Source organism: Alosa alosa, chromosome 21, assembly GCF_017589495.1.
Source record: "Alosa alosa isolate M-15738 ecotype Scorff River chromosome 21, AALO_Geno_1.1, whole genome shotgun sequence".
Classification (NCBI taxonomy): Eukaryota; Metazoa; Chordata; class Actinopteri; order Clupeiformes; family Clupeidae; genus Alosa; species Alosa alosa.
In genome coordinates, this window is record NC_063209.1 from 27,730,034 (window position 1) to 27,741,240 (window position 11,207).

At 48.4% G+C, this 11,207-nt stretch overlaps 1 protein-coding gene across 1 annotated transcript in view; it reads left to right on the forward strand.

Annotated features, from left to right (window-relative positions):
* Positions 1-7,344, forward strand: part of aldh1a2 (aldehyde dehydrogenase 1 family, member A2) — a 63,745-nt gene extending 56,401 nt beyond the window's left edge. The window contains 6 exon segments of the mRNA XM_048231848.1: positions 316-326; positions 328-509; positions 875-1,031; positions 1,447-1,604; positions 2,150-2,224; positions 7,015-7,344. Of these exon segments, the coding sequence (XP_048087805.1) occupies positions 316-326; positions 328-509; positions 875-1,031; positions 1,447-1,604; positions 2,150-2,224; positions 7,015-7,087 (656 nt within the window). The 3' untranslated portion in view covers positions 7,088-7,344.
* Positions 7,345-11,207: the final 3,863 nt, after the last annotated feature.

Consider the following 11,207-nt stretch of genomic DNA (forward strand, 5'->3'; position numbering starts at 1 on the left):
AATCTAGCAGAAGTTAAGTAAGAACATGTAATATTGCTGACAGTGGATATGATGTGATGCTTCTTCCTTCCCTCCCCCACTTCTCTCTCTCCTCTCTCTTTCCTTCCCCTCCCCACTTCTCTCTGTCTCTCCTGTCTGTCTGTCCTTTTTTTCTCTCTCCCTCTCTCTGTATCCTTTCTCTCCTCCTTCCCCTTGTCCACCCATCTCTCCCCCCTTCCACCTCTCTCCCTCTATCTCTCTCTTCTTTTCCTCCTCTCTCTCCCTCTGCATTGTGTCCCTCTCTCTCTCTCTTTCTCTCTCTCTCTCCCCCTGTAGTGGACCTGGCTGGTGGAGCAGGCCCATCAGGGTGTGTTCTTTCAACAGCGGGTCAGTGCTGCTGGGCTCAAGGGTCTCGCCGTGGAGGAGTCCATCTACGACGAGTTTGTCCGCCGCAGCGTGGAGAGGGCCAAGAGGAAGGTGGTGGGAAGCCCCTTCGACCCAACCACAGAGCAGGGACCACAGGTAACACACACACACACACACAACCATTAGGGACCCCTACGACCCAACCACAGAGCAGGGACCACAGGTAACACACACACACACACACACACACACACACACACACACACACAACCATTAGGGACCCCTTCGATCCAACCACAGAGTAGGGACCACAGGTAACACACACACACACACACACACACAACCATTAGGGACCCCTTCGACCCAACTGCAGAGCAGGGACCACAGGTAACACACACACACACACACACACACACACACACACACACACACACACACACACACACACACACACACACACACACAGTCCCTTTTAGCTCCGTCCCCTAACAACAGGGTCCTCTCTGGCGTCTGTTCCCAGATCAGTGAGGGAGCAGCGGCAGCGCATCATGGAGCTGATCCAGAGCGGCGTGCGTGAGGGGGCCAAGCTGGAGTGTGGGGGCAGCGTGGGCGCTGGGAAGGGCTTCTTCGTGGAGCCCACCGTCTTCTCCAACGTCACCGACAACATGCGCTTCGCCAAGGAGGAGGTACGCTAACCGAAAAACACATCAGTCTCCCGAGAAGCGGCGTGCTGGTTTTAACTTCCAAGCAATGTGTTGTTCTGCAATGTGTTGTTCTGTTCTTTTAAAGAAAAGAATCTATTACATGTATTTAGTAACATTTGTCACGTATACAGCTAACATTTCCCATGTATAGCTAATATTTCCAATGTAGCCAGCAATTTCATGAAGTGAAATGACGAAAATGACAGAAATGATTTATCATTAATCATTCCTGATTTATATTCATCCATCAATTTAGCTCATAAAAACCGCAGCAATATAGTGGACTTCTCCTTCCACAGCACATCTCTCATTAAACAGCAGAGAAGCCCATCTAACCCTCACTGAATGGGTGTTTGTGTGTGTGTGTGTGTGTGTGTGTGTTACTTTCTCCTGCCAGATCTTTGGCCCGGTGCAGCAGATCCTGAAGTTTAAGACGCTGGAGGAGGCGATCGAGAGAGCCAACGACACAGACTACGGCCTGGTGGCTGCCGTCTTCACCAACGACCTCAACAAAGCCATGACCGTGTCCACCTCTGTCCAGGCCGGCACCGTATGGTAAGCACGGCACGCTCTCCCGGCACACACGGCAAAACTTGCCGCATGCCTTTTTTTTGTTATTATGGAAAAGAAAAAGAACGTCCACCTCCTCCAGGGAGAGCGTGCGGATTACAGAGAGGACGAACATAACAGGACAACACAACACACATGAGAATGTGGCACTTGTTTAATGTGATGAGGTGATACACATGGCCAAACAACCTCAATAGATCTGATATTAGACAGGGCACACATCTCAAACAAGGTATGGGGGATGGGGGGCTGTGACACAACAGGCATGTCTGGGTTTGAGTGCCCAGGTTTGAATCTGACCTGCGGTCATTTCGATTCCCATCCCATCTCTCTCCCACTTATTTCCTGTCACCCTTCACTGTCCTGTTCACTGTTCACTGGAGCTGTGTAAATGAAGGAGTGTGTTCTGAGTTATTGATTTGATTGTGTGTTCCGTGTTAATGACGGTGTGTGTTCTGTGTTCATGACGGTGTGTGTTCTGTGTTCATGACGGCGTGTGTTTACGGTCAGTGTATTTCTGTCTTTTCCAGGATAAACTGCTACAACGCTCTGAGCTGTCAGTGTCCGTTTGGAGGCTTCAAGATGTCCGGCAATGGCCGTGAGCTGTGAAGTCCACTCCACCACCAGCTAACAAACTCATGCACTGGACACTCCACCACCTAATAAAACTCCATGCTGGACACTCCACCAATAAAACTCACATGCACTGGACACTCCACCACCAGCTAATAAAACCAACATGCACTGGACATATATTACTGTAATAATAGACATTATGCTAAACACATGTCAAAATCTTCACATTCAGCATGTCTGTAACACCTACACTTTCTTTCCCTTGTTCTCTCTCTCTCTCTGTATGTGTGTGTGTGTGTGTACAGGGTGAATATGGCCTGAAGGAGTATTCAGAAGTGAAGACCATCACCATAGAAGATGACGGGAAGAACTCTTGGCCCCTCCCCATGCCACCACTCTCACCCACACCCACCCCGCCTCCCCAACTCACCACTGAGGGACTTCCTGTTGAGGTGCTCCATTCCAGCAGTGCATCCCATGACTCCATACACTACACACTAACCAACCGCCCGACACTCCATCCACCATCACCACAGCATCCTGCTGTGGTCCTACATCCCATCACATGGGGTCCTACTGAAGCAGGCACTATGGACGGATACCCCCCCCCTCCCCATCCTCAAATACCCCCTACACCCCCCGCCCCACCCCCATCAGCTCCTAGCCAACCCCCAGCCTCTGGCAGCCGCTAGGGGGTCCCTCTATAGAGCTCCATGCCCAGGGAGGGCAACCCTGGTGTGGGTAGATGTGCTCGCTACTGGCCTGGCCTCTGGTGGTCTCCTCCTGTCCCAAAGCACTGAGAGAGAGAGAGAGAGAGAGAGAGAGGGAGAGAGAGAGAGAGAGAGAGAGAAAGAGAGAAAGAGAGAAAGAGAGGCAGTCAGGGAGCCCCCCTCAAAAAATGGATAAAAATACACACGCACATCTGGATTTTCACTGACTTCCTGCTGCAGTGGAGGTGGGGGAACAAGGTCTGTGTATGTGTTTATGCAAGTGACAGTGAGAAAGTGTGAGAGTGTGTGCTTTTGCGTGCCTTTGCATGCCTGTTTGTGTATGTGTGTGTGTGTGTGTGTGTGTGTGTGTGTGTGTGTGTGTGTGTGTGTGTGTGTGTGTGTGTGTGTGTGAGGTGTCACTAACACACATTAGTGTGTAAGACTTTATTTATGGGGAGTATTTACACGTGGCCTTCTGCAGAGGTTTATGGGCGGTCTCTCTCTCTCCCTCTCTGTGTGTGTGTGTGTGTGTATGTCTGACGGGGTGGGTGCATATATCTAAGTAGACACAATGTGTGCGAGCATGTGTTATATATCTAATGAGACCCAGTGTCTTAAGTAAGCATGCGTGTGTGTTTGTCTGAGTGCATATATCTAATAAGACCCAGTGTGTGTGTGTGTGAGTGTGTGTGTGTTTGTGTGTGTGTGTGTGTGTGTGTGTGTGTGTGTGTGTGTGTGTGAGAGAGTGTGTGTGTCTGAGTGCATATATCTAGTCCTGAGACAGAGGGCAGGGAACACACCCCATGCTCCCATTGTGTCAGCTGGATTTAATCACTGAATAATCCTCTTATTGTACAAAACTTCACATCGTAAAAACAGTCTGATTTTTATTGCCTTTACATAATATATACTGTATTTTGCGTACATAATTTTATATGTAGATTTAGTGGTAAATGTATATGATGTTTTCTTACTGTCTTCTTGTTTTTAAATGGGAAGGAGAGAGGATGGAGTGTTAAACTGACAGTAACACACACACACACACACACACACACACACACACACACACACACACACACACACACATTGATAGTGTTAAACTGACAGTAACACACACACACACAGACACAGATACAGACACAGACACACACACACACACACACACACACACACACACACACACACACACACACACACATTGATGGTGTTAAACTGACAGTAACACACACAGACACAGACACACACACACACACACACACACACACACACACACACACACACACACACACACACACACACACACACACACACACACTGATGTTAAACTGCCAGTAACACACACACAGAGTATAGTAGTGGGCTAGTGCAGTGCAGTGTTGAACTGACAAATAACACAGACACACACACACACACACACACACACACACACACTCACACACACACACACACACACACACACACTCACACACGCACAGTCCCCGGCAATGCTAGTGTTGATCTGACAGTCCCAGCTGCTGGCTCTCTCTTGAGCTCTGTCATCAAAATCTTAAGAAGTTAAGTAAGAACATGTAATATTGCTGACAGTGGATATGATGTGATGCTTCTTCCCTTCCCCTCCCCCACTTCTCTCTCTCCCTCTCTCTTTCCCTTCCCTCCCCACTTCTCTCTCTCTCCCTCTCCTGTCTGTCTGTCCTTATTTCTCTCTCTCCCTCTCTCTCTGTATCCTTTCTCTCTCCTTCCCCTTGTCCACCCATCTCTCCCCCCTTCCACCTCTCTCCCTCTATCTCTCTCTTCTTTTCCTCCTCTCTCTCCCTCTGCATTGTGTCCCTCTCTCTCTCTCTTTCTCTCTCTCTCTCCCCCTGTAGTGGACCTGGCGGTGGAGCAGGCCCATCAGGGTGTGTTCTTCAACAGCGGTCAGTGCTGCACGGCGGGCTCGCGGGTCTTCGTGGAGGAGTCCATCTACGACGAGTTTGTCCGCCGCAGCGTGGAGAGGGCCAAGAGGAAGGTGGTGGGAAGCCCCTTCGACCCAACCACAGAGCAGGGACCACAGGTAACACACACACACACACACAACCATTAGGGACCCCTACGACCCAACCACAGAGCAGGGACCACAGGTAACACACACACACACACACACACACACACACACACACACACACACACACACACACACACACACACACAACCATTAGGGACCCCTTCGATCCAACCACAGAGTAGGGACCACAGGTAACACACACACACACACACACACACAACCATTAGGGACCCCTTCGACCCAACTGCAGAGCAGGGACCACAGGTAACACACACACACACACACACACACACACACACACACACACACACACACACACACACACACACACACACACACACACACAGTCCCTTTAGCTCCGTCCCCCTAACAACAGGGTCCTCTCTGGCGTCTGTTCCCAGATCAGTGAGGAGCAGCGGCAGCGCAAAGATCATGGAGCTGATCCAGAGCGGCGTCGCGTGGGGGCCAAGCTGGAGTGTGGGGGCAGCGCTTGGAGGAGGGGCTTCTTCCGTGGAGCCCACCGTCTTTCTCCAACGCCACCGACAACATGCGCAGCCAAGGAGGGGAGGTACGCTTAAAAAACACATCAGTCTCCGAGAGGCCGGGCGTGCTGGTTTTAACTTCCAAGCAATGTGTTGTTCTGCAATGTGTTGTTCTGTTCTTTTTTAAAGAAAAGAATCTATTACATGTATTTAGTAACATTTGTCATTATACAGCTAACATTTCCCATGTATAGCTAATATTTCCAATGTAGCCAGCAATTTCATGAAGTGAAATGGCTAAAATGACAGAAATGATTTATCATTATCATCATTCCTGATTTATATTCATCCATCAATTTAGCTCATAAAAACAAGAAAGCAATATAGTGGACTTCTCCTTCCACAGCACATCTCTCATTAAACAGCAGAGAAGCCCATCTAACCCTCACTGAATGGGTGTTTGTGTGTGTGTGTGTGTGTGTGTGTGTTACTTTCTCCTGCCAGATCTTTGGCCCGGTGCAGCAGATCCTGAAGTTTAAGACGCTGGAGGAGGCGATCGAGAGAGCCAACGACACAGACTACGGCCTGGTGGCTGCCGTCTTCACCAACGACCTCAACAAAGCCATGACCGTGTCCACCTCTGTCCAGCCCAAAAATCATTATGGTAAGCACGGAGACGCCTCTCCCGCACACCCGCAAAACTTGTCGTGATGCCTTTTTTTTTGTTATTATGGAAAAGAAAAAGAACGTCCACCTCCTCCAGGGAGAGAGCGCAAGGATTACAGAGAGAGGGATCTAACATAACAGGACAACACAACACACATGAGAATGTGGCACTTGTTTAATGTGATGAGGTGATACACATGGCCAAACAACCTCAATAGATCTGATATTAGACAGGGCACACATCTCAAACAAGGTATGGGGGATGGGGGGCTGTGACACAACAGGCATGTCTGGGTTTGAGTGCCCAGGTTTGAATCTGACCTGCGGTCATTTCTCGATTCCCATCCCATCTCTCTCTCCCACTTATTTCCTGTCACCCTTCACTGTCCTGTTCACTGTTCACTGGAGCTGTGTAAATGAAGGAGTGTGTTCTGAGTTATTGACGGTGTGTGTTCCGTGTTAATGACGGTGTGTGTTCTGTGTTCATGACGGTGTGTGTTCTGTGTTCATGACGGCGTGTGTTTACGGTCAGTGTATTTCTGTCTTTTCCAGGATAAACTGCTACAACGCTCTGAGCTGTCAGTGTCCGTTTGGAGGCTTCAAGATGTCCGGCAATGGCCGTGAGCTGTGAGTCCACTCCACCACCAGCTAACAAAACTCACATGCACTGGACACTCCACCACTAGCTAATAAAACTCACATGCACTGGACACTCCACCACCAGCTAATAAAACTCACATGCACTGGACACTCCACCACCAGCTAATAAAACCAACATGCACTGGACATATATTACTGTAATAATAGACATTATGCTAAACACATGTCAAAATCTTCACATTCAGCATGTCTGTAACACCTACACTTTCTTTCCCTTGTTCTCTCTCTCTCTCTCTGTATGTGTGTGTGTGTGTGTACAGGGGTGAATATGGCCTGAAGGAGTATTCAGAAGTGAAGACCATCACCATGAAGATGACGGGGAAGAACTCTTAGGCCCCTCCCCCATGCCACCACTCCTCACCCACACCCACACCCCCGCCTCCCCCAACTCACCACTGAGGGACTTCCTGTTCGGGGTGCTCCATTCCAGCAGTCGCCACGGCGACTCCATACTGCACACTAACCAACCGCCCGACACTCCATCCACCATCACCACAGCATCCTGCTGTGGTCCTACATCCCATCATCTGGGGTCCTACTGAAGCAGGCACTATGGACGGATACCCCCCCCCCTCCCCCCATCCTCAAATAGCCCCCTACAAACCCCCGCCCCCCCCCCCATCTCTCTTCACCCCCAGCCTCTGGCCGCTAGGGGTCCCTCTATAGAGCTCCATGCCCAGGGAGGGCAACCCTGGTGTGGGTAGATGTGCTCGCTGCCGGCCTGGCCTCTGGTGGTCTCCTCCCTGTCCCCAAAGCACTGAGAGAGAGAGAGAGAGAGAGAGAGAGAGAGGAGAGAGAGAGAGAGAAAGAGAGAAAAGAGAAAGAGAGGCAGTCAGGAGATGCCCCCTCAAAAAAATGGAAAAACACACGACATCTGGATTTTCACTGACTTCCTGCTGCAGTGTCACCGTGGAGTGGGGGGAACAAGGTCTGTGTGTATGTGTTTATGCAAGTGACAGTGAGAAAGTGTGAGAGAGTGTGCTTTTGCGTGCCTTTGCATGCCTGTTTGTGTATGTGTGTGTGTGTGTGTGTGTGTGTGTGTGTGTGTGTGTGTGTATGTGTGTGTGTGTGTGTGTGTGTGAGTGTGTGTGTGAGGTGGGGAGAAACACTATCACATCCATAACTGAACCTCATATCTGCCATTGCCTTCCTTCACTCACTCACTCACTCGTTCATTCATTCCTGTGAGTGCAACACTTTGTACTAAGACCACTGAAGCTATGAAATATGAGTTCTTTTAAAAAAGAGTTAATTCTAAAAAAATGTAATTGTTTATTTGTTTGTGTTGTTGTTTGTCCTTTTTTGCTTCCCGTTTGCTTACATTTAACTCTATGTTTGACCGCTGTAGCAGAGAGCAACAGACTGAATCGTTTACCTCCAAAGAGACAGCATTAAGCCGATGTAGCTCCACAAGACTCGCATGGGTTTGAAAACAGCAACTTTGTCACTCATGTTTGTGGTTATCCCTAAAAAAAATGTAATGTTTTATGAACATAGACAAAAGTTAAAAATGTAAAAATGATTATAGATTTTCTTTCATTAAATACTGTTTTCTTCAAAGTCATTTTCCGGTCTGTCCAGAGTGTGTTTATTTCCTTTGTCAGCTATGTGTCAGCAGTCAGGGTTTGCTTTTGTGTGTGTGTGTGTGTGTGTGTGTGTGTGTGTGTGTGGTGGGGAGAAACACTATCACATCCACAACTGATATTTACAATCATACCATGCTGTGTTGATGTAAGAATATTAAACCTATAATGTGCCTTGCATGTGATTACTAGTCATCAATCAGAAGCTCAGTGATAGATCTGTGTTTACATTGAACTCTGTTGATCTAGGGCTACGCTTCACAGTTAAAGCACTAATGTTTCACATTTCACCACCATCAAGTTATTAGTTATCAATCACAACATTTTACATCCTGTTTCTTTTCAAGACCAAAACACGTCTCTTTGTAGACGTTGTAGACTTCACTTACTGGTGTAAACATTCCAGAGCTTTTCCCAGTGTTTGTTCTCCGTGATATTTCCAGCCTAATTGATGTCAAATGTGAGGAATAGTGGTTTTAAATCAACATCACCTCCTTGCTTTGTTCTGCTGCAGTGCTGTCCTGTGTGTGTGTGTGTGTGTGTGTGTGTGTGTGTGTGTGTGTGTGTGTGTGTTTGCTGAGCTATCAGTCAGAGTCTTTAAGGCTTAAACGCTGCGGCGTCACATCTCGGTTCTTCATCCGTCACGTTGAGCGAGGGCCAAGCGTTAGCTCTCAGCTCGCTCAGCACCCTCACATGGGCAGCCAGCACTCCACTCCTCCTCAGCCACACTCGTCCCCCTCCTCTCCAATTTGGACCGAGATCTAGGAACCCGGGCCTAATAGGGCCATATTTTATTCTATCACAATCAGGGAGTGTCTCGGTTCTGGACCGCGATAAGGCGTCAGTGTTTTGGAAACGGGCGTGATGTTCTCCTCAAACGTCTTCGCTCACTGATTCAACACCAGTTCTGACGTGTGCTCTTGACTACCACGCTGGGGTTTTTCCTAAAAGGGTGTACATGCGTGGAAATATGTGAAGTATCCCACTCACACAGATAAAGGAGAAGTGATGTCTGCATGTGTGTATGCGATCATGTGTGTGCGTGTGTGTGTGTGTTTCTGTGTATGTGTGTGATCCTGGCTCCACTGTCTCCAGCGGAAAACAAGAAGACAAGACAAGAAGGCGGACAAGCATTCCAGATGTGTGTGTAGCTGTGGATCATTTGTGTGTGTGTATGTGTGTGTGTGTGTTCCAGGGGATGTTGGCGTGTTAAAACGAGTGAACACTTGTGTAGATGTGTGTCCCCATTGTGTGTGTGTGTGTGTGTGTGTGTGTGTGTGTGAGTGAACACTTGTGCAGATGTGTGTCCCCATTGTGTGTGTGTGTGTGTGTGTGTGTATGTGTGAGTGAACTCTTGAGCAGATGCGAGTATCCCCTTCAGCTGATCCCACTCCTGGGAATCCCACTTCGGAATGTCACTCTGAGGATATTCCCACGTCTCCGTGCCAACCGATATGTGTGGCCATCCCAGAATAATCATTAAGCAAAGGCGAGTTGGCCTAACTGCAGTACATTGCAAAAGGAGAAAAGGAGGATAGGATCAGAAAAACATGTGGGACACACAGACACACACACACACACACACACACAGACACACACACACACACACACACACACACACACACACACACAGTATATAATAAAGAGTGTTTGGACTGATTTCCCATGTGTCCCACACACTGATCTCTGCTGTCTACATGTCAGCACCTCATGAGTGCTCCAACACACACACACACACACACACACAAAGGAATAGGCTACCCACACATACACACACACAGTTATGGATGCACTCTCAGTAGAAGCTGGTTCTGGAAATACTGACACATACCAACACAAACAGTTGTAAATGTTGGGAATCACATCTAGAAGCATTTACACACACAGCTCCACACACAGCTCTAAACACACAGGCACACACACACACACACACTGCTTTAAACACACACACACACACTGCTCTAAACACACAGGCACACACACACACACACACACACACTGCTCTAAACACACACACACACACACACACTCACACACACACACTGCTCTAAACACACACACACACACACAGACTGCTCTAAACACACACAAACATACACTTAGTCAGGTAGAACCCCAGGATAGGTGTGACATAAGGTACTAATGCATTTTTTTTGCATAAATTGATAGTTTAGGAGGTGTAGACTCAGAATCTGACGGGTGCTGCTCCGGCACCCTTGAGCATTTTTTAATGACCACGCCCCCTTTTTTGTGTCATGAGCTCTCTTTCTGCCTGGTAACACGCGCTGATTAAAGTCTGATGACCTCCACCTGTTCCTGCTCTGCTCTGCCTCACCCTCGTTTACCTACCAGCTGCACTGCATTCACCACTCATCATGCCCGGTATATAAAGCCTTGCTTTTCAGTCCACACTTGTCAGATCGTCTGCAAACCCGCACCAGTTACCTGCCTGTCTTGGAAAACAACTCTGACTCTTTGCCTGTGAACCCAGACCAGCTCGACTACTTCTTTGATCTCCAGCCCGGTAATCTTGACCTGCCTTCCGTCTCTCTTCTACGAATACAGCCTAGCCCTTGACTGTACTGCTGCTTCGTTTCAATTGCTGTTGTTGTGTGTGTGTTTCCCCCAGGACTTCCCGGATCATCCAGCTCCTGCCATTGCTGCTCGGCTATTGGGGGAACACACACACGCAGACTCTTGGAACTCCCGGAACCCCTGAAACCCCTGTAACCCCCAACCCTTAAATAAACATTCTAACGTGACGCTTTTGTGGTCCTCGTCCTGTTTGGTGTCTGACATTTTGACCATAACAAATAACTAGATGCACATTACTGTATAAACCCATCATGTATGGTATCAAATGAAAGCTA